At 38.5% G+C, this 27,331-nt stretch overlaps 1 protein-coding gene across 4 annotated transcripts in view; it reads right to left on the reverse strand.

Annotated features, from left to right (window-relative positions):
• Positions 1 to 392: 392 nt before the first annotated feature.
• LOC119895022 (hexokinase-4-like) overlaps positions 393 to 27,331 on the reverse strand; it is a 31,345-nt gene continuing 4,406 nt past the window's right edge. The window contains exons 1-11 of one of the 4 annotated variants that reach the window (XM_038707801.1): positions 24,373 to 24,524; positions 19,251 to 19,367; positions 12,581 to 12,743; positions 12,226 to 12,374; positions 10,785 to 10,904; positions 9,490 to 9,585; positions 7,527 to 7,626; positions 6,655 to 6,838; positions 4,343 to 4,498; positions 2,242 to 2,475; positions 393 to 755 (exon numbers count right to left, since the gene is read on the reverse strand). In XM_038707801.1, coding sequence (XP_038563729.1) covers positions 578 to 755; positions 2,242 to 2,475; positions 4,343 to 4,498; positions 6,655 to 6,838; positions 7,527 to 7,626; positions 9,490 to 9,585; positions 10,785 to 10,904; positions 12,226 to 12,374; positions 12,581 to 12,743; positions 19,251 to 19,367 — 1,497 coding nt within the window. In that variant the 5' untranslated portion in view covers positions 24,373 to 24,524 and the 3' untranslated portion in view covers positions 393 to 577. Of the gene's footprint in view, positions 756 to 2,241; positions 2,476 to 4,342; positions 4,499 to 6,654; positions 6,839 to 7,526; positions 7,627 to 8,668; positions 9,439 to 9,489; positions 9,586 to 10,784; positions 10,905 to 12,225; positions 12,375 to 12,580; positions 12,744 to 19,250; positions 19,368 to 20,930; positions 21,074 to 24,372; positions 24,525 to 27,331 lie in introns of those variants that run through there. The other 3 variants (XM_038707803.1, XM_038707802.1, XM_038707804.1) reach the window with 3 other exon arrangements.

A 27,331-nucleotide genomic window follows, 5' to 3' on the forward strand; every position in this document is an offset into this window, starting at 1 on the left:
TACTAGCCATTCATTAATAACCAGTAAAATGGCTTGTTGATAGTAACATTTAAATGTTGTTACTAGTAACTATTCAATTACTTACTAGTAACTAATAAATAGGTACTAGTATCTAAATAATAGACACTAGTAAAATGGAAATGTTACTAATAACTAATGAATAGGTGATATCTGAACTGTAGAGCCCCTTTGATTTCAATGGCAAAAATGCAATTAATGACAAGATACTTTTATTACTAATCAATTGCTACTTGTAAAATGGGAATAGTTACTACTAAGTAATAAATAAGTATTAGTAGCTTTTAAATAGTGACTAGTAAGTTTGAAATGATAAATGTGAAAACGGCTTGCCATAGCAACCCACTTAAAGAAAAACTCCTCCATAGCGCTACTAGGGGTCGAACCTTTAATATTTCTAAATGCAAAAACACTACAAAGTTAGAAAACAGCAATTGCTTCTTGTTCTTTTAAAGTAATATTACATGAATGCATCAGCAGAAAAACTTCATTCACATAAAATGTATCTGAACTAAAATACAGCAGACTCACAAGTGCAACTACATCCTCTACACTCTTGTTATTTCTCTTCTTCGTCGTCCTCACTATCGCTGTCCTCCAACAGCCGGAGAGCCAGCCGCTGCGCCACAGCAGTTACCATGGCAGCGCCCTTCCCGCTGCCGTCCTCCGAGACGAGGAAGGTGATGTCACACTCGGGAGCGAGGAGGCGCACCATCGCCTGGAGCTTCATGCTGAAACTACAGGGAGGGAGGGAGAGAGACAAGAGAGAGTACTGAGTGCAGTGCTCATCATCATATCATGAAGAAATGTTTTAGATTTTTTTATTTGATTATATATTAAATCTAAAAATTAAAATGTCACGTCAGAGTTCATGTACTGAGACAAAGAAATGCAGTTTAAGTGCCAGAGTAATGCACGTGTGTAGTGGTAATATATAAATAAACAGTAAAAGGTAAATATTTACAGTAATTTAAATGCTGAAGGACAGAGAAGTGACAAACAGCAATTCACAAGTGTGTTAATGTGTCAACACCCAGCGCCTCCTGCCAGACAAATAAATACGATTTACATCTCCCCAAAACTGAGAAGAGGAAAAAACAACGCAACACTTCCTCCTGGTTCATCTGCATATCAGCTGTTTCGTCACTGGCACAATGATAGATGACCAAAAAATAAAAATGCTGTTTGCTTTACTTGCTTTCGAAAACATAACACTTACAGAAGAGAACCAAACCCAATGTCATTTTCAGTAGATCCGAGATAACCGTTGCCATTTTAAGGTTAAAATAAAGACAAAAGTCAAAACAAAAGCACCTACTGAAGAACGACATCCCTTCTCTCTTTCATCAAATAAAACTTTTGAATGAATGATGTTAAAATTATATTCTGTCCTATCAGAGGTCAGAAGCAGAGCAACAACACAACAGGATCGTCATTTATAAACAGAGTACATGAGCATAAAATATGTCTTCATAGCCGATGTTAGACTTGTTGATTAATTGTACTTTAGTTAGTGGTGGACAGTAACTAAGTACTTTTAATCAAGTACTGTACTTAAGTACAAATTAGGTCTGTTTGTTTTCTTTTCATGCAGTTGGATACTAAAGTGTTCAAAATGAGCTCTCAACAACTACGAAAGTAATTTTACATGAATGCATGAGTACTTTAATAATTAATAATTTCATGATATAATATATAGTAATAGTAGTATAACAGTCCCAGTGGACATTTTTCTGTATTGAGTACTTTTACTTTTAATACTTTAAGTACATTTTCCCGATTGTACTTAAATACTTTTACTTAAAGGTTCAGTGTGTAAGTTTTAGTGGCATCTAGTGGTGATGGTTGTGAATTACAACCAGCGGCTCACGGTGCATTCAGGTGCTCCTGGGATGGTTTCATTTGTTGCGTTGTTCATGTGCTCTTAAGTCGGAATGTGGAATCAACATGGACGCTACTACAAAGATGTGTTGGATTATCATTATCAGAGTGTATAAACAACACACAGACGTCCAGTTCACTCTACATGGACAGCAAACTAACCGTTATAACCATATTACAGATCACAAAGTTCTGTGTACTTCATGTCTCGTGTAGACTTTATTTCTCTTTTAGCAATAAAGATTTGAGGAGGAATAAAAGATTTTAAAGAAGCTCATATATATGGGCTTTTTACAGTTCATTCTCATCTTTTGCCTGTATTTCCCTCATTTTCCTTCTTACGTGGGGTGTTTCCTGTAGACCGTCCCGTCCACCCCCACAGTGGTCTTCAGGCGGTCCAGCCTGCGGTTACACCGGATACGGTTGGCGATGGTGGCAAGAGCAGCGGCGCAGAGATGGGCGGAGCGTGAGGACACGGCGTCGCAGACCAGACGCACCACATGGGAGTCGACCAAATCCCATTTCAAACCCAACTGCGTCAGAATATTCTGGGTGTTTTCCAGACCGTTGTCCAGCCTGAGACACGGACAGGAAATAAAGACCACATGGAGGACCAAAGGATTAAACAAAATGGTCAAATGATACAAAGCAAACGTTTAAAAGACACTGATCTATCGGCCATATGCGTTTAAACAGTCTACACAGGAAGTGGGAATGTGTCGTATTGTGCACATTGACATCTGCTGCTTGTGATCACCTGGACCTGCATTTGTTGTTAGTTTTATAATCTAATGTACAGCTGACAGTCTGAGAGAGCTGGATGAGTTCACAGCTCTGGAACCAGCTGCTTATCTTAATGTCACGGTTTTATTATGGGTTTACAGTAGGGCTGATCAATTAATCCACATGTTATCAAAATCGCAAAATGACCTACTGCAATTTCAACTCACAGGAGGCACGCAGTATTTGTTGAAGGTGATATGTGTGTCAAAATGCCATTTTAAATTAAATATTGTCGTCCTGGTCAACACATCATATCCTAGAGAGACTTAAGAAAATATCTTTGTTTGCTACATTTTCTGATCTTCTGCTTCGTTATGAACCATCTAGACCTCTCAGGTCGTCTGGGATCAGGTCTGCTTTCGGTCCTCAGAAAACTAAACAAGGAGAAGCAGCGTTCAGTTCTTTTAAATCAAGACTGAAGACTTTTAACTTTCATTAAATAATAAAGTAGATTGCACTGTAACTTTTACTGTCCTGTATCCTGCTTTATTTTCAAATTAACTCTATAAAAATTGTGTTGTTTTTATTTCTTTATTTACTTTTTTCATTTCCCCATAATGCTTTAATGATTTATGTAAAGCACTTTGAATTGCCTTGTTTTTGAAATGTGTTATACAAATAAACTTGCCTTGACTTGCCTTATATATCTTGCCACAATCAAATGTTTTTCAATGAAAATGAGAATAATGATAAATAATCATTTGTTCAAAACGTGTAATCTACTCTGTAAAGGAGTGGAGACTACTTTAGTTACACTGTTATACAGTCTATTATAATACCTCCAGCACAGTACAGCGACTCACAGCAGGTCTGAGCTTTTCTATTGTTTCGTGAACACTTTGAGGTGTTTGAGAGTTTTTTCAAGTAAATCAAAGTAACCAAAAATGTCAGGGAACCGTTAAATCCAGTCAGCTAGAGCTAGAGCTTGTTAGAGTTAGAGTTAAATGCACTGCCACTTTTCAGTGACACAGTATGATAAGACGCCTGATCTATGCACTAAAATAACTCCCAGGTTTATCCGCTAAGACTCTGAGCTACACTGCAAAGTGACGGCTGTTGTATGCTGGTCATGTCTTTCGCCCACATGCTGCCTCTCTCCCTCTTCATGTCCTTGCAGTTTTCATGCTATACTTCTGTGTTCTTCACTGTAGCTACTTGACAAACAGTATGTTGGTGTTCAAGTCTGCTTTGTTAACTGTTGTTATTGAGTATTAGATGTACAGCAAATGATCATTCAAATTAATGTAAAAAATGTAAATGTCGCATAGCTTTTAGTACAAGACGCCATTATATAGACGGACTTTCTCTTAGCACCCCCTTTCAGCTCTGACTGACCTCCAGCATCCCTGACTTAAAAGCTTAATACGTGAAAATGTTGAGTTTGCACTGACGACTGCAACAACAACAACAAATGAACACAAGAAACAAATAAAAAATAAAGGCCTGGTTCTATCTTGAAGAGGGGTAAAGAAAGGCTCTAGGCGATTAAAAATGTCATTAGAACCAACCAAAAAGTTTAAAACAGTTGCATTTCCATTTAAGGAAAGTGCTGAACTGTATCACTTTTCAGCCTCAGATTAGAAAGTTTCCAAACCACAGTATCGAAGCCTTCTGACGAAAGGCGGATGATTGATTTAAGAAACCTGTGTTGGACACTCACTCTTCAATCTCAGAGATGAACTTTGTCTCAAATTTCCCCGGAGTCAGCAGCGCCTCTGAGGTCTGTCCCTCAAACAGCACGTTGTCCTCCGTCATCCTCACCAGCAGCAGCCGCACGATTTCTCCCAAATACATGCCGCTAATCATCTTCTCAAAGCTGCAGGAGGAAAAAAGCACAGGATTAAACAGCACGGAAAGAGGCAAAACCATCAAAAACAGTAATTCTAGCTTGCAGAATACGGGATATTCTGCTGGTCAGTATGTTTGTGTAACTGTGTTACTTAACACCAAAGATTCAAAATGACACAAAAATACTAAGCGATCGAGGCAGTGGTAGACCAGAGAGGTAAAATTACTGTTTTTATCAAGGGAGTCTGGTGGCTTTGATGAGAGCGATATATAGCGACGGTTTCTGGTTAAACAAAAAGGATCTTACTCTTTAAAAAAGGCCTCTCTCTGTAGGGATCCTTTCCATAAAGTTGTCAGACACTTGTAATAACAATCTGAGCCTGTCAGCGGCAAAAAGAAACACTTTAGTGCATTTACATTTACTCATTTAGCCGAGCGCTTTTAACTAAAGCGACTTGCGTATATACAGGTCGCACGCCTCTGGAGCAACTAGGGGTTAAGTGTTTTGCTCAGGCACACATTGGTGGATGTGTCGCAGTGGGAATTGAACCCTGGTTTCCCAAACCAATGGCATGAGTCTTATCCACTGTTCAATCGCTGTGCGGAGTACAACGCTCAGTAATGGAAAAATTTCAAAATACTTTGCTCTCATTGCTCAATAAGACACAAAAACACGGTGGGAAATAGGATCCAGGGTGAAAAATACCCAAGTTATCCTTTAAGTCATAAACACCAGAGAGAAAAGTATTTCAGACCTCTCAGGGCTTCTGTACATTCCCATCAGCCATGGTAAACATTGTTGACCTGCTAAACAAGCTCAACATGTTGGCTTTGTCATTGTGAGCAAGTAAGATTAACAGAGCTGCTAGCATGGCTGCGGAAGGAAAATGCACATGACATTTCTGAAACCAACCAATCCTAAAAAAAAAAAGGATTTGAGAAGCTGGAAGCAGAGAATATCTGGAATATCTATTCCTGACAAATGACTTAAATGGTGGATATCAAAGTCCTCCTTATAGGCAGGTTCGGCCACTCGACAGCCATCTTGGTAACGCCTCTGGGCAGATATTTTGGACTAACGGAATAACAGAACAAACGCAGCAATACTGATGATTTTGGCCCCTCACAACCATCAATAAGCCGAATAGTCATGGAAACAATTATAGCACTTACAGCTCGACTGTCATGCTTTTAATCGACTTTCCAACAAAACCCCCGTAATCCGACAGAAGCAAACACAGTTCATGCAAATAGCCGGCAATACAGGAGTAGTAGGCGCCTTTGATGGCGCTCATATGAAGATAAACTTTTTTATCTTTCATTTCTTAATGTGTAGGCCTATATCATAATGTATTATCTTGAAAAAAAGTGTAAACTCCTCTTAAGAATTTCACAATTCAATGTTAAATTATCTGAGAATATTCTTAAAGGAGGAACTCTAATCAGTGATTGGTCCTTGGTGACATCGTCATCCAAAATCCTGTTTGCGTTACAGCAAAGTGTCGTAAATCTGCACTAAGACTGACACTTTAGATTTAGTCCTACACTTCACTCAAATTAGGAGAAAGAATTTTTTTACTCTTAAGTCAGTTCTTATGAGTAATTCTGAGAAGCTTGATAAACACGGGCCCTGACCTCTATCTATCTAAATGAATGGGGGGAGAACCATAATGCACTTTCATTTTGTCATGAATAATAATAATAATAATAATTTTAATATGTAATGCACTTTATATTTAAGCAAACCCCAAAGTGCTACATGATAAAACAGGTAAGTGCTAAAAATAAAACAAAGGACAAGGGCAAGAGTTCAATCAAATGCTCTCTATAAAAACTACATATATAGAATCACCAAGAAAATCTGATGAATACTGCTGAAAAAGTTAAATGACTTTGCCCCAAAATAAGGTTTAATAAGCATTTCCCCCCACCGGCTATACTTCTACTACGCATGCGAAGTAGACCCTTATGTCAGTAGAATCACACGAGCGGCTTAATATGTTTCCCGGCATTTAAAAGCAAAAACAACTGGCTTTCTAGTGGGAGGGGGTTCATTCTTTAACCGCCGTGTCTCCTCTTAAAAGTCTCTGTCCATATAGAGTATTATTAAAAGTGAAACTTTCTGCTGACCGCCTGATAGTTTCAACTCTAAAAACACCTATGATGAGCGATCGTCATTCTTACATGTGGATGCCGGGATTGATGGACGTCTTGTCCACCTCCACGTCAAACTCCGTCAGGATGTCTTCCAGGGAGCCGTCATCTCCGAAGCCGCCCCACTCAGTGTTGATGCACATCCGTCCGTCCTCGCCCTCCACACGCTTTATGTTCTTCATCTCCTCCATGTAGCAGGCGTTGGTTCCCGTACCTAAAGAGGAAGAGAAGCAAGAAGATTAAATCTAAATTGCTGCTTGTTCTTTGGTACCATCTAGGCCCGGGTTGTGATCTGAACACAAATAAGTTCAAAAAGCTCTGTCCTAAGGCATTGATTAGTCTCTCACATGTAAGCTATTCTATGTGATCTCATTTTGATAACTAATGCAATAATTAATGTTATATTGTTTCGCTTCCATTCACTGAGCCGCCCCTGAAACTGTTTGGAGCCCCCCTGGGGAGGCCCACCTCACACACTTTGAAACCCCCTGCTTTAGACAATTATTATTCTAACAAACAAAACTAATCATAAATCAACTAATAAATTATAAACATATTATTATAGATTAAGCTACACAGCAGCATATAAGATAGTTTAAATGAGCTGCACGTTTTCCAGCTGCAACATTAAAGTGATGCATCAATAATTAAAATCCAGTGATAAAATATATATTATTCTGAAATGTGCCATTCTACACAATGAGTACTTTTGGCAGTACTGCATGTTTGGAAAGTATTTCTGCACTGTGGTATTGCTACTATTACTAAAATATCTGCGTACCTCTTCCATGTGTACATATGTAAAATAAAATCACATATTTTCCATCCAGCAAAAACCCTGATGGGCAGAGTCAGATTCATATAAGTTTTATCTGAAGTTGTTTTATGTGTTAAAATGTTACCGATGATCATGCCGATCTCACAGCTCTGGTCCTTGTAGCCGCAGCTCATCATCGTGCCCACTGTGTCGTTCACCATAGCAACTGAGCCTATATCATAATCCTGCAGAGGGACAGCAATACACGATTGTTTATATCCTTCCTATTTACAATCTGTATACAACATAAGCTGCCTACACGCACACACTGAGTGACACATTGCTTTTAATGAGGGCCTAAAGTTCAAGTTTCTCTTACTACAATATTAACAAACAATTAACAATTATTAATTTATGTCGTCAATCTATATATTTATGTACACAATATTCTCTCTCTCTCGGTGGAGGCAGATGGCCGCCCACCCTGAGCCGTGGTTCTGCTCGAGGTTTCTGCCTCTTAAAAGGAAGTTTTTTACTTGCCTCTGTCGCCTAGTGCTGCTCTTGGTGGGATCTGTCGGGTTTCTGTAAATAATATCACGGTCTAGACCTGCTCATTTATGAAAAGTGCAATGACATAACTGTTGTTGTGATCTGGCGCTACATAAAAAAACTGATATATAAATGAACTGAATTGAATTGTTCTGCCCCCGCGGCTCTTCTCCCTCTTTGCCAGTGATTTCAGATCAACATCACTAAACATCACGACTCCCCAAGAGGGTTTCTATAATTTTAGGTGGTTCTAATTATGCTAATTTGTGTTTAAGTGTTATTTTTTTTCTGATGGGTTTGGTTGTAACTTGATATTTGTGGCTATAAAAAGGGGGAGTTTTCATAGTGGAGCATTTAGCAGAGCCAGATATTTCCCTTAGGATTTGAAACAGAGCAAACAGAGACTGCAAATGAAGGATAATGCTGCTAAAAGGTGATGACATGTCAATGCTGTGTTCACAAGTTGTTTCCACTGCCACCAAGTGGCCCCCCAAAATATCTGTTATTTGCAAATTTAGCAAAAGTACAGCAGTCGTACCTGAAGTATCAAAAGTACTGGCTCTGTGAAATCATATACTATATTACTGGATTATCATCACAGAGTACGCAGCATTTTATTGTTGTTCCTTTGGCCAAGGTTAACTGATTTGGACCATTTTATTTTGCAAAGATTAGCAGCTTCCCCCCTGTAACCGCTAAGCCTAAGCTTAAAGCAGCTGAGGGCTACACAGAGCTTACCGTGGTCGCTTTGTTTGGTTTAGAAAGAGTGCAACAAGAGTTCAACTTCTGCTTTCTTCTCTGTCATGAGAGATATGATTTATTGTTGCACATATGGTCTTCAACATCTATAATGGTACAATATTCCATCTCCATCGACAGTTTCCTAATATCAAACAAATAGCCACAGCTGCCGCATCGGTGGCGGTCAAAAACCAGTTGGCTTTGCCCCTCTGGCAACACCTGTGTCTGATTGCACTTGCCCTCCTAAGTAGATTAGCCCCAATTAGCTATGCCATAACTCTAGCACCACCTACAGGCCAAACCTGGACATAAAACATTGAAATGGCTCCTACAACCCCAAATACCCAAAAGCTCCAGTTCAGCTGTGTGGCAAGAAGTGCTTTGTGGTAATTTGAGTGGTTGCACATTTGTTTAGCACCACTGATGTACAGTCTAAACTAAAATAAAGGCCAAGCAACAATATAGGCGACGTTTGGAGTGAAGGACATGACTGACTGTCTCTGCCAGGACATGTATGATCCACACCCGTACCCTGGGGGGAGTATTCAGAGGTGCATTCTGGGAAACAAAAACAGGGTGAGCTGCACGCTAATGTGCCGTTTGGGTTTATTGCATTCTTCTTACAATGATCTGTTGTTCGTGTTTTCAGCTGAACTTATAAATGACTGTACATGACTAGAGCTGCAACTAATGATTCATTTCATTATCGACTAATCTACCAATCACTTTCTTCAAGGTGCACATTCAAGTAGCTTGTTTTGTTTGGCTTCTAGTTTCTAATACATTTGACTGACATCATGTAGTGTTTTTAGACTGACCCCTCTCCTGTGAATGGCCTCTTTCAGTAACTTCACCACATCTTTTCCCTCAACGCCGGAGCAGTTGAAGCCTTTGGTCCAGCGGATCAAGATGCTCTGTGTAGAGAGAACATTTTTATTTGTAATTTAATACAAAAGACGAAAATGTTTTAAAAGAACAAGCTGTTAATTTTCTTATAAAAATACCCACAGAACAATGGGCCTCGTGCATGAACATGTTCGCACTCTAATCTTAAACGGTTCTGTGAGGTTTGCAAGTGTTTCAAGTCAAACTCTAACTTGTCTACTGCCATGTAAGGCTGTTCCTGTTCTGCTCCGTTTGTTTGAAGAATTTCACACTGTAGAGCTCCAAATCCTGCTGTCAGAAATCAGCTGACAAAAGGAAAACAAGTTCAGCAGTGTTAAGTCGTATTAGAGAACCTGAAAGAATGAGCAAATATTACAGCTATCAATGACGTATCATCAGAGCAGGGCTGCCCTGTGACTGAAATAAGTTTATTAAAGTTCACTTTGACCTGAAGTTAGATGCTAACAAACATCTTTCTACAACAAATAAGACAAACCCTAACTATTGGATTAGTTACTACTACTACTACTAATAATAATAATAATGTACACTAGTAAAACTGGAAGGTTTACTAGTCACTATAGTTAGTAACTAGTAACTAATGGAATAGTTACTACTAATAATAACAGACACTAGTAAAACAGAAATGTTTATTGGTAACTATTCAAATAGTTTCTGAAATGCACATATTAGGAAAAAATCTGCAAATAATTACTAATAAAAATAATTACCTATTTTTTTAGTTACTATTCCATTATTTACTAGTAACTAAAAAAAACAGTTACTAGTAATTATTTACTAGTAACTAATGGATTAGTAAAAAGTACTAATAGTACTTTAAATAGCGACTAGAAATATGGCAAAAAAAAAAAAATTAAATCATAAAAAAACAAAAGAAAATTGTCAGCCATGATGATGATCAACATAATGTTAATTTCGTCTGTTTTAGTTAATTTCTGTGTCATGCTTAAGCTCCAATTTCATTCAGATTAAGGCATTATAAGTCTGGACCAGTCGTAAAATACGTTTGCACCTAAAACTTGTGAATACAACAAATTCTTGTAAATCTCTCAGGCCCACTGAGGACAGGGTGTCCTGACACGAGCTGCAGACAGACGCTGATTCTCTGTCCCATCATGGACACTTTTCTTGTGCGACAAAAAGACAAAAAGAAAGTAGTGTGTAAAATTTTGGAGGGAAATTAATTGTGCGGCAGTGTGCGTGAGACCTTGTCAATTTCTTTCTGTTCGCAGGGGAAGGAGAAGGTGAAGCCCAGAGGAAGAGTTTTTCCCTTCAGATCCTGAGAGACGAGGAAATCACCGAGACAGGCCGCAATGTGGTCGAACAGCTGGACAGACAGAAAGGCAGATTTCTAAATATGAACATCTCAATATACAGTGTATATACACACAAAACATTTGTTAAACCTCACTGATACACACACTGGGTTTTAGTGAGTAACACTGAATGTAAACTTAACTTTTGTTTGTTTACATGATACTGCCACAGGAGTTATTATAAGATGGTGGATAAAGTATTCAGATCCTTTTATCTAAGTACAAGTACTAATACCCCAAAGTAAAAATACACTCTTTTAAGTAAAAGTGCTACTTAAGTAAAATTATATAGAAATATGTATAATCAGGAAAATGGACTTAAAGGATTGAACATAAAAGTAATCAATGCAGAAAATTATCCTGTGACTGTTGTACTATTTTATATTATGCAATTATGTATTTAGGGCAGCGTCAAGCTTTCTAAATACCACGGCGTGGTGATGGCGTAATGGATAAGACCCGTGCCTTTGGTGTGAGCGACCTGGGTTCAACTCCCCACTGTGATACATCCATTGTTAACCCCTCGTTGCTCCAGAGGCGTGCGACCTCTGACATGTATAGCAATTGTAAGTCGCTTTGGATAAAAGGTACTATTATACTAAACTATTTAAGTGTTTATCGTTGCGTTTCATCTGTCCCGCACAGTAAGGACGGAAGAAACCTGCGCACCTTCCGTTCAAAGTGAAATTATACTGAAGTCGTTCCACATTTTAACAAGATGACACCTGCTATTGACAGAACACACACGTGAGTTGTTGATGACAACAAGAAATTATTTCTGTCTGTAACGTTATATTTTAAAATGACGTATATCTGAAAAGTGTTTCAATCATCCCGGCTGTTCCCTACTTGTATGCACTATTGGGAAATATAATTTACAACAAACTATCACGTTTTTTAAAATTCTTCATATGTTTGTGTGTAAAAATCTTAATTTGTAAAATAACTGAAACTGGATACCTAAATATAGTGACGTAAAAAGTAAAATATTTCCCTCTGAGATGTGGAGGAGCAGAGGTAGAAATTGGCATGAAAAGAAAATACTCAAGTAAAGTACAAATACCTGTAATTTGTACTGAGTAAATGTACTTAGTTACTCACTGGTTATGCATTTAATATAACAGCACAAATTAAAAATTAAAGTCAAATAAATACAGCTTCATTCATCAGGTTAATATTGGGGAGACTGCTTTATAGGGTGCAATTTAAATAAAATGTATTTAATATTCTGTATCTGGTTCCAAAAAGCTGCTCTCATGAATTTACTATTATCAAATGTTCTTCCTTGTTTTTTCCTTACTGCATTTTCTGTTTTATAACACTGTGTGTCACCTGTTCTCCAGTTCCCAGCATCATCTCCTTTGGTATGGCACAGATCTGACTGTCCATCTTCAGCACTTTCTGCTCGTCCTCCACCACGCGGACATGAAGCACACGGAAGTTTGTCCCGCCGAGATCCAACGCCAGGAAGTCGCCTTTCTCTGCCGGGAAGATTAACGGACAGGTTTATGAACAACGCCAGAAGTAAAGGCGGTGAGTATGTGTTTATCATATTTCATCTCTAACTATAATTAACAACTATAAATTCAGAAGTAACACTAGAACATTTGATTTGAAATTTATTAAGTTGATCCCCCTTCTAGACTTCAGTTTGCTCCTTATCTAACCAAAATATAAACAGCGTTACCAGTCCCGTCCGGTGTCGCCCTGACGAAGGTGGGCAGCATCTTGACGGCTGCCTTGTGATGAGTGTGTTTCCCCAAACCTCGATCCAGATCCGTCATCAGCCGATAAGAAACCTCCTTCAGCTTCTCCTGAGACAAACGGAAACGCTTCAGGTAGTCCTGCACCTGCAGGTGAGCAAACAATACACGTGTAATGAAACTGACTTAAAATAAAGACCGACTGTAATTTTTCTCTGTGCTTTGGCAACACATTTGTGTATCTACATGTCTTTATTTTTTCAATAACACACTGTACAGATACATCACACCAAAGTACACACTGATAATTTACAGCTGGCAGATGAATATCAATAATGTTTTGTTTTTGCTGCAGATTGTCCAGATAAAGCAAATGTGACTTGATCCACGAGAGAAAGCCAAAAAGTGAATAATAATAGTGATATAAATCATAACTTTTGTTTATTCAGCACTTTTATGGTTGAACCAGGATTAAAACCTTTCAGCAGGCAAATAAATAAAATAAAACCCACAAATATACTATATGGACAAAAGTACTGGGACACCTACACATCACTTTTTTGACATCCCATTTTAAATCCATATGCTTTTGGAGTTTGTTTGTGGGAACTTGGCTGGTTTATCCAGAAGAACATTTGGGAAGACATGAGGACCTGGCTCAGAACCTCCATTCTAGTTAATCTCAAAGGTGTTGGATAGGTTTGTGCCTAGGTGTCATTTACACTGGGGACGCTGGGGACCCACCACATGTCCCCACCACATGTCCCCACCACTTTTTGAAATGGCTGATTTTGTCCCCATCACTTTTTTAAAGCATAATTTGTTAAAGAAACGTTCTGAAATATAGCTTGCAGTTTAATACCAAATGAAAATAAAATATAGAAGAACCAAATGTGCACTGTTCAAAAAAGGTAACTTAGACTAACAAGAAAAACAAACTGCTGATTATGAAATGACCCACAAACGTGCAGCACCAGTCGGTGACTTTAACAACTTCTTGACACAGTTTCTTTTTGGCCAAGTTTTCCGTTCTCTCCCTTTGAACATGACAAAAGAGGAGGGAAGACTAAAATCAGGCCTACACATGCGTTGCCTCAGTAGGGATGATATTACATGAGAAAAGTTGATCTACAGGAGAAACAAAGCTGAAAGCAGCACAGAATGACTGAGAGAAATGTCACCTGCCGCCTGAATTTTGTGTTTCCTTTTACATTATTAAAAACATTTCCACCATAAATTAGTGCGGAAACTTTCACCTGAATGCAGAAAATGAAGTGTGCTGCTCATATTTCTCTGCATTGAGGATATCTTTAAAACACTGTTTAAGGATCTTTTCGTCTCGTTCTCGTGAACCTTTTATCGCATGAGCCCTTATGTCCCCACCAACGCCCTTAGGGTTGAGGTCAGGGATCTGTGCGGGCCACACCAAACTGTGAAAACTATTTCTTTAGGGAGCTGGAGTTGTGCATGGTGGCATTGTCATATTTAAACGGGCCAAACTAATGTCTCAAATTGTCTGCTGTCTCTATATATGTCTATGCAGTTCACCCTATGCTAAAGGAGATATGAAAAGAAGCATTGAAGAACCTTTCTTTGCTTTCAGAGAATTCGACCAGCTCTTATCATGGCTGCCATAGAAAAACTTCCGGGTCATTTCACTCAGTTAGGAATCTTCCTAAGCAAAAAAGACTTTTCAGACGCAGCCCAAGACCAGAGTTTATCAAGACCAAGACGAGACCAAGACTTTTAGGGGCTGAGACCAAGTCGAGACCAAATCATCTCAGGATCAGCGTGCTAAAGGCAGCTTTAGGCTTCCTGCTCCGGGCACAGACGAGGATGTGAACACACTGAGATGTCGACTATTTACAGCTGAAATTGAGAAGCACACAAAGGAAACATCCAAAGATTAAAGCAGAAAAAGAAAAATCGAGCTTGAAAAGATAAAAGTTACACATTCAAATATTTAAATTACAAGAAGATCTTAAAGCACAGGGATACACCATCACACTTTCACACGAGCCGTCGCAAATAACCAACTCCTCCGTCACTATTAGGCTATTTATAGAGAGTGAAAAAAAGTAAGACATTACTAATATGTTTTACTAATATTATTGAATTTGGTCTAAACATGCAGAGATAAAGAATGAAAAAGAAAAACATTCTGAACAATATATGAATTTACACCTTTCAAAACGATGTGCCATGACAACCGCTTGACTACTTTATGGAGGACTTTACACCTATTAAGGGCTAGGTGTAAGATCTGAGTTGTAACTTATGTCTGCGTTGGAAGTATTTCAGCTGGTGCACCCCTTAAAATGTTAGTAGCACGTAAACTCAGACTTAAGAAATTATGTTCAAACTAGACTACGTTTGAACTTACACATAGTTGATGCAACCCAGTGGAGGTCACAACTATGTGGAAGAGATTTGCAATAAACCTGATAAACAGGATGATGTCTTTCCAGTTTTAATACAGTACATAGTATTCTAGGAACGTGTGGGTGTAACACACCTGATCAGGATCCTACCTCACCACCACTACCTGTTGCTGTGGTTGACGTCATGTTTCATGAATGAACGTCCTCACTATGTGTACAGTGTTCCAATCTCCAGCCCAGTCTCCACCCTCAAGCCTGAACCCTGACCTACACTGCAAAAACTAAAATCTTAGTAAGATTAATTATCTTAATTGAAGGCAAAAATATACTTGTTTTTTATCTGACAAGATATTTCTTCTTACCAGGCGGCTTTTATGTTACAGAATTTCACTTTTTTGGCCTTAAGTAGCGAGTAAAATATTCTTGTTCTGTTGGCAGATAATTTTGCTTATTTCAAGTAATATTTCCCCCGTTTTAATGCTTTTTTGCTAGTTTTTGAGAGCTCAGTTTTTACAGTGTACTATGTTGGCGTCACCTGGTAAGTGCTTGAGTGTGAGAGGCTGCATGGGCCCTGATATGGTCTAATGGTACAGCTCTTTGCAGTATACTACATTTCCATGACTATGTCAAAACATATGTTTTGGGACTTTTTATTTTACATTTTTTACCTTCTTCACAGCCGAGGCACTGAAGGGGCCTGATACGAATGTATTCCAAGCTCTTAAAATGATCATTTGAAAAGGACATGTGGATGAAGAGGAAATTTTCATATAATTAATTTACTACTTACATGTAAACTTTTTCTGTCCTTGTAGTTGCTCCTTCCATTATATTTTAGACGCCGGCTTCCCCTGGTAATCCCGTGTTTAATGTCACAACACTATGAACTGTAAGCAGCATCTTTGCTTTTGTCCCTTTCCTGCTGATTGTCCTGACCATATCATGTTATTTCACCATGGTTAAAATGGCGAGACACCACAGTCAAATGATAATTTAAGTTTTTTTCCCCCAACTTTACACAAAGACACTTTATAAGCTGAAATAATACATAAATAGAAGCTTTATTTAAATAACAATTTTTTATGTTTTGTATTTTTCTATATGCCAATAAGGTATTTCCTTATTAAATATGTGCTGATTTGCATATCGGACAAATCCATTTTCCAGCACATTGATAAGAGTCAGATGGATTTTTTTTGTTTTTTATTGTGATAATATACCAAATGGCCAGACATTTACAGAACGGTTTATCTCTTTACCTTAGGCTGGCCACAATAAAAAGGCCTTAGGCTGGCCACAATAAAAAGCCACTCCAAAATGTACATGGTACAATGATTATCTGGAGATGGCAGCAATAATTCACATATCTTTTCCTGTTTTCTGCTTCCTTAAAAGCTGAAAAAAAGCTCTTTAAAGCTGCATTGGGCAGCTGTAATGTACCAAACTCTATTTTACTATATATGTCTACTTTAACCTACAGTACAAAGCACTTTCTGTGGTCAAAACTGTTGAGGAAAAGTTTTCTTTTTAAGTATTTGTCTAAGTTAATGTACATGTGTCTGAAAAGTTCAGGAAGATGTGTGTGTCAATGAAATTACTGAATAACAACAGATATTGCAAAACATTACGAAAAAAGAAGTTTACTGCATCTTAAATGGCCACACTCAGCTGCTGCCATGTTGCCACATCTCCTGGTCCCAATAAGGCCAACCCTTGAGTCTTTTAAGTATTAATGTAATGATGAGAGGATGTGCAACTTCCTGTACTGTTTCTACGCACTGCCTGAGTTGTATAGTCTATATTGGCACTTTCAACAAAGTGAACGTCCTTCAGTCAAACTTGAACTTTAGCACACACAGGGAATTCTGGGTAAAAACTGCTCACAGAAACGTTCAGAGGTCTGGGGCTTTTTCTTAACTAAACTACAAGAGGAGCTTGTTTACTGTAAAAGGCTGTGAACAGTGTCTTCATGCAGCCGGACAAAAACAACAACTTTTCGATGTGGTAACATACAGGTGTATCAAACAAAAATTCAGTATCGTGGAAATGTTCTTTCTCTTCCATAATTTAATTCAAAAAGAGAAACTTTCATATATTCTAGATTCATTTCACACACATATATTTCAAGCCTTTTTTTTGTTTTAATCCTGATCATTACAGCTTAGAGCTCATGGATCAAAACTCCAGTATCTCAAAATATGAGAATTTGAGAATAAAGGATTTATAACACAGAAATGTCGACCTAATCAGCTAATTAACACAAAACACCTGCACCTCTTTTACTCACAATGAACCTTTCCTAGATTAATTATGTGAGACGCACCTGTAAAATCTCATTTTAACCTTTTCACCAGCTGAAAGCTAATCGGTTTACCAATTATTACTGCATCAGATTGTGAGTTTACAATCACGTCTCTATGTCTTTGTCTTTTTATCTTCAGCTGCTGGCCCCCGTGTTTTGTCCCCATCTGATTACAGCTGGACAAATGTATTTAAAATGTAATGCAGGCTACAGCCTAATATATAGGTAAACAATGGTAAACAATGAATAAACAGCACAACACTGAATAGCTTTTTTTTTTTTAGACGAATGTGCACAGTCTGGATATGCATTTATATCTCAGTGTCCGCTGGATTAAAAAGGGAGCCTCTGTCTTTTATTTACCTTGCCATGGTGAGTTCATAGCTCCGCTAATGATGGCTTTTTAAGTTAATTGAATTGACTCTGACCAGCTGTTCTACAACTGAAAACATTTTTCACCTCAGGGTTCATGAACTCAAGTGTTCAGGGTGAGTTTGTTAAACTTGCTTTCTGAAAAACACCCCAGGCCTGTTTCCACAGACACTTGCATGAAGTGTGGATAGTGAACACACACCACTCCTCTCTCTTTTCTCTCTCTTCTTCTTCTTCTTCACTCTCCTGAGTTGCAGTAATTTTCCAGAGGCGTGTTTGTTTAGGCCTCGTCTCGCTCTTTCTCTCTGTACCATTAAACTCTTTCATCACCTCTATCTCTCATTTGATTTCCTTCCTTCCTTTCTGTCTGTTCCTTGTCTCTATGCTTGTTCCTGCTTTTACCTCAGCAGAGATGTGGCTTACTTCATTCCTCAATCTCAACTCTGATGGTTTGGCATATTAAGTACGTTATACTGGCTTGAGCCAGCCTGCAAATATACAATAAATCGCTGTGAAAATATGCAGAATAACAACACACCTGTGGCCTGCAATACGAAGGGAGTTCAACCTACTCAGAGTTAACTCTGGGTTATCAGGCAAACTCAGGGTTGACAAACTCTGATCGCCTACACTGGTGTTAAACGGTACTACGACGGTGGATAAGATGTTGGTTAGTTGAGTCGGTGTTAATTTATTTGGAGTTGTTGAGTGTTCGCATAAAAGGGGTGTATTCGGCCGTGCAGGCAGAGTTTTTTCGCAACGGCGCATGCTCCGTATTTCTCCAAAGGAATGCACATTGGTAGTGTTAGGAAATGATGAATGTAAAGACAAGTTAACGGCTAAATCTAATATAGTGGTGGACGGCAAAGCCAGGGAGGCTCGTTGGCATCGCATGGAGTAAATTTGTAGTGTTCTTATTGTAGTTCAAATCTCTATTCTGTATTTTATGGGCTCTTCTTTTATGTGTAATATGATTAAGATGTAAAACTGCACAGAAGGTTCATTGTAATAGAAAAAAAAGAGCCAGCGGAGAGGGGTGATATAGCCTAATAATAAGAGAGAAAATTAAAAAACTTAAGACTTTTCCTTTTGAAGACATTTAGCTGAATATTCTATGTTCTGAAGTAGGATTTAAAATTGCAGGACTTTTACTTATAATAGAGTATTTGCCTTGTTGTACTGGTAAGTGGAGGATATATAAACTTCTTTCACCACTGCTAGCCTGGCTGTGAACCTTGAGCGATAAACCAGGTAACCAAGTGACAGAAGGATCATCAGCTTATTATTCTGCCAAGGCGTTTTTGTGATGGAGAATGTGTGTCATCATAAAGCTGAAGCAAATGTTTCATCTGTCACTGAAATGTCCAGTTACCGATCATTCTGTATGAGTCAGATTAATATTAAACTGTGTGATTTACTAATCTGAGAATCATTCCAGGAACAGACCGTCTACTCCCACTGTGTATAAAAAGACTTGACATCACAGAAAGTTATTACTAAACACAATACTTTTAGACAATGACACTAATACAGTAAATGTTACTGAATTTGTTCCCAGCAACAGGATTGCAAATATAACAAATGTCCTGTGTTACGTACCTTCGGCAACTTGTTCAGAGGGACGCCTTCCTGGTGCAGGGTCAAGGTGTCGCCGCTCATTTTGGCCTTCTTGGAAATCTGTGTGCTGTTCTTGCCGTTTCCCTCTGCTGTGCTCATCTGGACAGAGGAGGTTAAAGGGTCAAAACACAGGATATAGAGCGCTTTAGGGGCACCACCACAGCAAAAATATGTACGGTAGTGTGCGACGAGAGAGGGTGTTGACAGCCCCCCGAAGCCCCTACCCTTACCCACAATCATCAGAAATGTTAGTACCTAAACCTAAGTCACTGAATGCATGCATGTCGACCGGCTAACTCTACAGCTGCGCACATCGGCCGATGTGCTAACAGGTAGGGTTAGTCTCCCTTGTGTTGCGGCAACGTAGGAAACGGGGGCGTTTCATACGGACGCTTCCAAAAACGACCCTAAAAGGGGTAGCTACTCAGTGCGTTAACAAGCGACGCCAAGGGGTCTTGACCATGCGTCCATATGTGACGAGGTGGGAGTGAGAATGTGTTACAATGGGAGGTGTAACTTAGCTGCTAAATGTTAGCACACTAACTCAGAGAACTAGTAGCTAACTAGTTTAGACAGCTTTAAGCTAGTATAGCTAATTTGAATTTTGAAGCTCAGCTAGGCTCAATCGCAATTCTTGATATAACTTTCCAGATATTAGATTTTTTAGTCAGTAAACAAGACATATTTATCTATATTTTGCAATTAACTAAAGGTTAAACTAAATATACTTTTGTCTGCTAAAACACACAGACCTCTGCGTGAAAAGTCTGATATCCTCAAGAAGGCAAAAGCATCTTTCAAAACAACATCTTTCTGGACTTTTTGGAAACATGTCCGTATAATAGCAAGACATACGGACACAAATTACCAATACTAACTTGACAACATATGAAGAAAACTAACATGACTGGTGTTTGATCCTGATCAAGTTACCACTTTCCTTCTTATGTGTGTCCTTCTGCAACACACACTACAACAAGTATAATACTTTGAATAAACTTAACAGTATAATGACGAGATATTCACAGTGATAAAGAGCTCAAGTTCCTGAAGAAGTACCTTTCGATGACTCTTTTATAGATGCTTTTACAATGCAGTTGGTGGTGTAAAATGATGCTCAAATATTTGCTGTGCTTCATGAGCTGTGTTTGGACTCTCCTTTAATCAACATTGAATTTGGTGCCTGAGCTTTTCATGACACTTTAACTGACTTACAAACATTATAACTTTAGTTTCAACCAAAGGAACTATACCCTGGAAGGACCAGGGTCTAAATGTAGTTCTGGGGTCTTCATTTTACCCCCCAAAATGTCCCTGCTTGGGGGGGGTAGTACTTTCTGGGGCGTGACAAGAAGTAATCTTGTCAGAAGAAGAAGTAATCTTGTCACGTAATCTTGCCCAAGTTTGTCAGTTTTAATAAAAAAAGTATCTTTCACCACAGGGCAGGGTTTTATTTCCTTTTTATTCAGTCTCTCCACTGCTGACTACAGACTTAGTCAGGAATGCTCATTCAGACATTTTTGATGACACTGCCCTTGTCTGTCTTCTTAATCAAGCCAATGCCAATGTTATTAGGTAGCTGGTTACAGTAAACAATCTCTGAAAGTCATCTTCTCTGCACTTAAGTTATCCAGGAGTTTCAAAAACAAAAAAAATAAATACCGGGGTCAGCAGCTTTTCCAAACTTCACCAGTCTGGACGGGAGGTGCAAACGTAGCAAAAGGTCTCCGTTTTAAAATGAAAACGCAGTAGTGTGGACGGGCTCCTCAGAAAACTGCAGCCGCCTTGCTTCCACAAGGTTTTAATGTCATGTGACATGGTGATGCTTTGCTGCGCCAGCAAAAGTCAGACAGCATTTCTAACCAGCATGCATCACGTTAAGTCATTTAAGTAATTTTTGTCTAGTGGACCCAGCATGCGCAGTGGAAATGACACCTTTAAGACCACCTGAAAAGATTGATTTGTATTTGTAAAGTCAGCTAATACGGTTCATTATTTCCTATTCAGACGTTCACTTTGAATGCACCGTTGTTACGCATGGTACTTGTCATCGTTTAAAAAACTAAATCCCTTTTGGACAAGATCATGTGGTTTTAAAGTAGAGTTAAGTCCACATACAGGAAAGTCCAGTTACCCACAAAAAGGGAACAAGCCCTTATTTCACTTCCACCTGCTGTCCATCATCAGACTGGTCAAATGACACTGTAATACATCTAACAAATACAAACCAATGTCAACTTTACTTGTTATTAGGGGTGTGTCATTTTTTATATTGTTAAAATGCCAATATTCTGACTTATTGACATCATACAGTAACACACAGCAACAACACGCATTGCTGAAAGTGAAAGTGACACGGCTCCACGTTGGAGGAGTTAGTTCCATACAGGAGAGCGACTGCAGGAAGTGGTTCGGTTACAAAAGATCAAATGTACAACAAACTAGTAATATGTAAGAAGGCTTTAACAACAAAAGGGGGCAATGAAACAAACTTAAACTTAAGCCCCTGGTTGAAAACGAGGAGAGCCAAAACTCCCGTGAACAGTTATTCCTAAAACAAAAATGTTTTTCAGTACTTTTTCATTATCGCAGAAATACCGTGATATAGCTTTAGGGACATATCGACCACCCCGTACTTGTTAGTACAACAAACCAGCGTGCCTTACAAAGCCCACCAGTAGGTCAGGAAAGGAGGAAGCAGCTGTATCCAGGGCACATCATCATGTAAGGTTTTTTTAAAGGAAGCTTCTGTCTTGTGAACTGTCAGAAAAACGTGACCTTTGATAAAGTTCCTTAATAGGCCTACTGATGTCAGGACCTGCATTTTGAGAGTGCTTGTGATTACTGAGGACCGTATCTAAATTCGTTGGACCATTCCTTCACTTGTGACAAGTGGAGACACAAGTCTGCTCATTTCTTATCAGTTTTAAACAGCCCACACAACAATTAGGTGCTCATGTTAGATACTACAGTAAAAAAAACATCCTCTGACCTTCACTGATAACTTTAAAGCCACAGTAATTAATATTTTTACATATTAATATTTTCTTTATTTAATATTTTTCTAATTAGTGTGAGAGGTGATGGCCGTCACCGACGCTGCATCTCAGCTTTACACTGTGTTTTCACTTCTTTCAGTCCATTGTTTTGGTTTTACCAAAGTTTTACAAGCTCTGATAACGCGACCTATTTTCAACTTAACGTCAACTGTATCTGTCCCAGGAGGGGAACTGGTGTTTGCAGCAAGAAAGAGATACAGGACAAACAAATATCCAGGGCAATAAAATACAAAAAGCCTACGCAGGGTATTCTCATTGTGCGAAATTGCTGGAGTTCTAAATTCGGGACATCATTCTCAAAATCTACAACCTTAAAACAACATTGATATGTAGACAAACAACATAGACGGCAATGTCATCAAACCAACATAGTTAGCCATCAACACCATCACTATTTTCTACTTTTTACCCGGCCTGAGTTCAGAAGGCAAACAGCAGACACAGCACAGTTAGAGACCAGCTGGTGAACACAGTGGAGCATTCGGTGGACAAAGAGCCAGATGTTTCCCTCAGGAGCTGGTGGAGACCGAACCACTGATTTGCATTCTCCCAGTTAATGTTTCGTTCCTAATAAGATCAATAACCAAAGCTAAGAAACTTCTTGTTTTTTAACCAGGGCATTCAGTATTAGTGTATGAAAATGAGTTGTCAGATTTAGTAGCTTGTACATGTTAAAGCAAATTAAGTAAATTTACTAAAGTGATGCGATTTTGGGGTACTTTAGTAATTTCATTTTATGATACTTTCTACTACATTTCAGGGGGCAATATTGCACTTTTACTCCACTACAATAACAATTAACAGCTTTAGTTACATTAGGGTAACACGGTAATTCTAATAAAAACCACAAAATGTCACAATTGTTTTTTCTCAACATTTCTTCTGGCTGCCCCTCGTCTCACTGAACTAAGTTATTTGATCAAAGCCATTCTGACCTAAGTTGATCTAATTTTTTTGTCAGTTAAAATAAGCTGTAATTTGTTTGTGTTCAATTATATATATATATGCTAATGAAGTTCCAGCAATCTTACTATTTAAAAGTCTGAGAAATAAATTATAGGAAAGCTAATAACATAACTGATCTGCAAGACCAGTGACGTTGTGGGGGTGGAGCTGGACTCTGTCGGTGGTGTCAGAGATGAGGATGCTGTCCAAACTACATGTCATCTTGGACAATGTCTCCCACCCGCTCCATGACGCGCTGCTCAAACACAGGAGCACTTTCAGTGCAAGACTCATCCCCAAAATGCACCACAGAGTGCCAACTTACCCCACACTACCCTACATATTAAGATTTTACACACATCATGATGCCTAATTACAGATGAAACTAACCCAACTGTGTATGAATTAAGTAGCCTATTAAATAGTTCGCTCTACCTCAACTGAATACAGCATTAAAACAACCACTTACTACATAAATAATCATGATGAGCCCACTTTACTTTCTTCCACCGTCAGTCAGCTCACTGAAACACTGAAACCCCCCTGAAGAAATACAGACGTTGTGACATCTGTGAACTCTCTGACTCTTTGGCAGAGTATGATCTCTTTATTACAGGAAAAACCTGTTGCTGGTCTGTCAGCATGAATGGAAATGGGCACACAACTGAATACTTTTAGGTTGTTATCTGAGACAAGTCAGTCACACCTGGAGCGGTTGTCTTTTCTTTTTTCCTTCCAGGTGTAACGGAGTTGAATTTCAACATCAGACAGCTTTAAAGTAGCTTAAAAGTGACAGGATTATCACATGTAAAGCTGTAAAGTTTTCCTCTGTGACAATAGACAAAACATTACTGCTAAAGTCACAACCACGACAGGCTACAGCTCTGGGGTTTCAAATCTGGGAGCTGATTCGCGGTTTCCCAAATAATATCAGTGAGGATGAAAACTTTGTGACGTCCAGTCTGCTGGTTTCACGAGCTTTTGCTTCACTTTAAAAAAAAAAAAAAAATGGGTGCCACTTCACGGTCCTGGTCAAACAGCGGACTGCTTCTCTTTAAACAGCTCGTCTAACAGGTAAAAGCACCTAAAGTGAAGCTCACCTTTGCCTCTCGCGCCGCGCCGCTCAGACCGTCCGGAGTCAACTTCCTCGGTGGAGAATGAAGAAATGTGAGTGAGCGCTCACACCCACTTCATCTGAAGATAGATATTAGTAATCTCACAACACGAGGAGGAGACCTGCTGTGCTACACGGAGGATGTCGGGTGCGGCTGTGGCGTTTACGCACGGCGCAAATACCGGACAGGCCACAAACTATGCCGAGAGGTGTCATTAACACTGGGGACATGTCCCCACCAATTTTTGAAATAGCTGATTTTGCCCCCACGACTTTTTGAAAGCCTACTAATTATTGCATTATATTCAAGTATATTTTTTAAATTTTGAATTGTCATCTGCCACCTGAATTTTGTGTTTAATGCTCCCAAGTTTCTGGGGAAGGACCCCTAGACACCTCACTCATATATCTCAGCATTGAATATTTCATTAGTGTTAAAGTATCCTGTTCTTGTGACCCCTATATTGTGTATCATCACACCCTTAAACTGAGCCCTTATGTCCCCACCACTTTTCAACACAAAGTGACACCCTTGGTGTGGCAGCATAGTTTTACCATCAATAAAAAAAAAAAAAAAAAAAAAAAAAAATCATCTTACCTAATTCCTTGTGCTTTAGCCCCTTTTTGTGTAGCTTATAATACTTGGATTAAAGTTTTATGACAGCCTGCAGCTGCTCCAGTCCAGCCCACCACAGCTGCTGGAGATACACACACTGTAAATAATATCAGTAGTAACAGCTATCTAGCTTATTTAACACATTTAACTTTCCTACCTTCAGAGTTTCGTAATTTGCATTTCTGTCACTTTAAATGAGCTGAAAATTTGCTGTTAGCTAGCTGATAGCCATCATATCATTTCATTACCACTATATGCATATTTTATGTAATTGTCAGCTAACACTGGTGCTCAGGCGCATGAGCAGTGAAATAGAGGATTAGTTATTGTAGAGATACATTTTGACATGAAAATAGAGTTCATTATTTAATTTAAAGTCTTTTGTGAGTCTTTTTTTTTCACAATAAGCAGCCACTTGTTTTCAGGAGTTTTAAATCCAAATGTTTTCAGTTTCAGTTTTATTTATGTAGCGCCAATTCATGAAAAAAAAAAAGTCATCTCATTCCCCTTTTCATATAGAGCAGGGAAGAGATCCAACAATTCCCCAACAATGTCTGACTACCGCTTTATTGAACCCATCATTCACAGTCAACATGAGCAAGAGGAAAGGAGACATAAGAATTAGGAATTAGAGATGATAATGCAGACTGTATTTTATGAAAGTTGTAAGTTGTAGTGCTGTAATGAATTTTATTCATCATCTACAGACTGATGACATTAGTTAAATAAGCGAGGACGTTGTTAGCTTTGTAAGATTTTAGTTCACTGTTGCACGTACCTGCGCTGGTTGTCATTGTATAATTTGCACCCTGCCACACTGTAAAAGTACTCTGTAACAGGTAAAAGTCCTGCATTGAAAATGTTACTAAGGTGCAAGAATAATCATGAAAATGTAGAACAGCAAGACGTCAACAGGGCATTTTTCACTGTTTCCTGATGTTTTTTTAGACCAAACATTAATCAGTTAATTAAGAAAATAATCTGCACATTACTCAGTAATGACAATAATCATGGCAGCCCTATTTTAATGCCATTATCTGACACCAAATATTTTACTTTATTAGAAAACCTTTATTTAACCAGGAGAGGTTCCTTGAGACTGAAAATCTCTTTTCCAAGAGCCTCCTGCCAAACATAGGCAGCAGCAAGTCACTATGCAAAAATACAATACAGATATAATAAAGAGTAAATTCTACTAACTGACACTAAAATTACAAACAATGAGAAGTAATAGAATCAGCCTCCTTCATCAGTAATTTAAAATTGCCACATGTTCTTTCAATTTAAAAAGATTTTGGAGGGAGTTCCAATAAGTACTTCAAAGAACCGCATAAAGTGTACGAGAACCAGTTCCCAAAATGAAGAGGTTGTTCAACTGGCGATGGCTCTTTGCAGAACCAGAGAGCCTTTTGAAGAACCATTATTTTTTGAGTGCGCTGCCAAACGTTTTTTCTATCATTAGAAACATCAGCAAATGTGTGTTGGGGAAAACTTACAGTTCTTTAAGTAGTATATTTGTCTTATATTTTTTACTTAACATTTTCAAGGCTGCACTTTTACAGAGTATTTTGGTAGCCTCCAAGTACTTTTACTTAAGTCAAGGAATACTTCCTCCACCTCTGTCAGCTGCAGCAATTAATAAATAATAGTAAAAACAACAATCTACTAGTTGTCAAATATTTTTAAATAATCTATTAATCGGTTTGATTTTATTCCAGCTTATGAAATGTTAAGTATTTCTGGGGTTCTTTCCTCCTCTATGACAGTAAACTGATTGTCTTTGGGTTGTGGTCTTGTTGAGCTTTTGGAAAACACTGATCGACAGTTTTTCAACATTTTCAGACACTTTAATCGATTAGATACGATAGTCTGTCACCTACTCACTCATTCATCGCTCTTAATTTGTTATGTTTTCCTATCTCTCAAAAGCCACCATCCTCCATTTTAACAGTTTTTTTTTTTTTGTTTGGCCCGGTTGGTGTAACCGAACATTGTGACAGAGTCTTACAAAACACCACATCGCTGCATTTCTCCAAACTCTCGCAGGAAACACAAAAACGTGAGGTTTGACAGTGAAATGAAACAACGGCAGCTTGTCGCTCGCTGCTGGTTTAGGATTCAGACCAGCAGTTTTGAAAAATACGCTTTCATTCTTTTTGCATTTCAATTGGATTTAGGGCTTCGACCAACATGGAGCGATTTTGATTAAATGTACAGCCTCCAAAGACTTTCGCTTTACTTGAGTATTTTCTTTTCATGCCACTTCCTACTTCTACTTCATTTCTTCTCAGAAATAGTGTACTTTTTACTTCAAATTAAACTTTTTACA

This window comes from Micropterus salmoides, unplaced genomic scaffold (genome assembly GCF_014851395.1).
Source record: "Micropterus salmoides isolate LMB-PRFRI ecotype aquatic unplaced genomic scaffold, ASM1485139v1 Ms_hic_scaffold_9, whole genome shotgun sequence".
In the NCBI taxonomy this organism is placed as follows: Eukaryota; Metazoa; Chordata; class Actinopteri; order Centrarchiformes; family Centrarchidae; genus Micropterus; species Micropterus salmoides.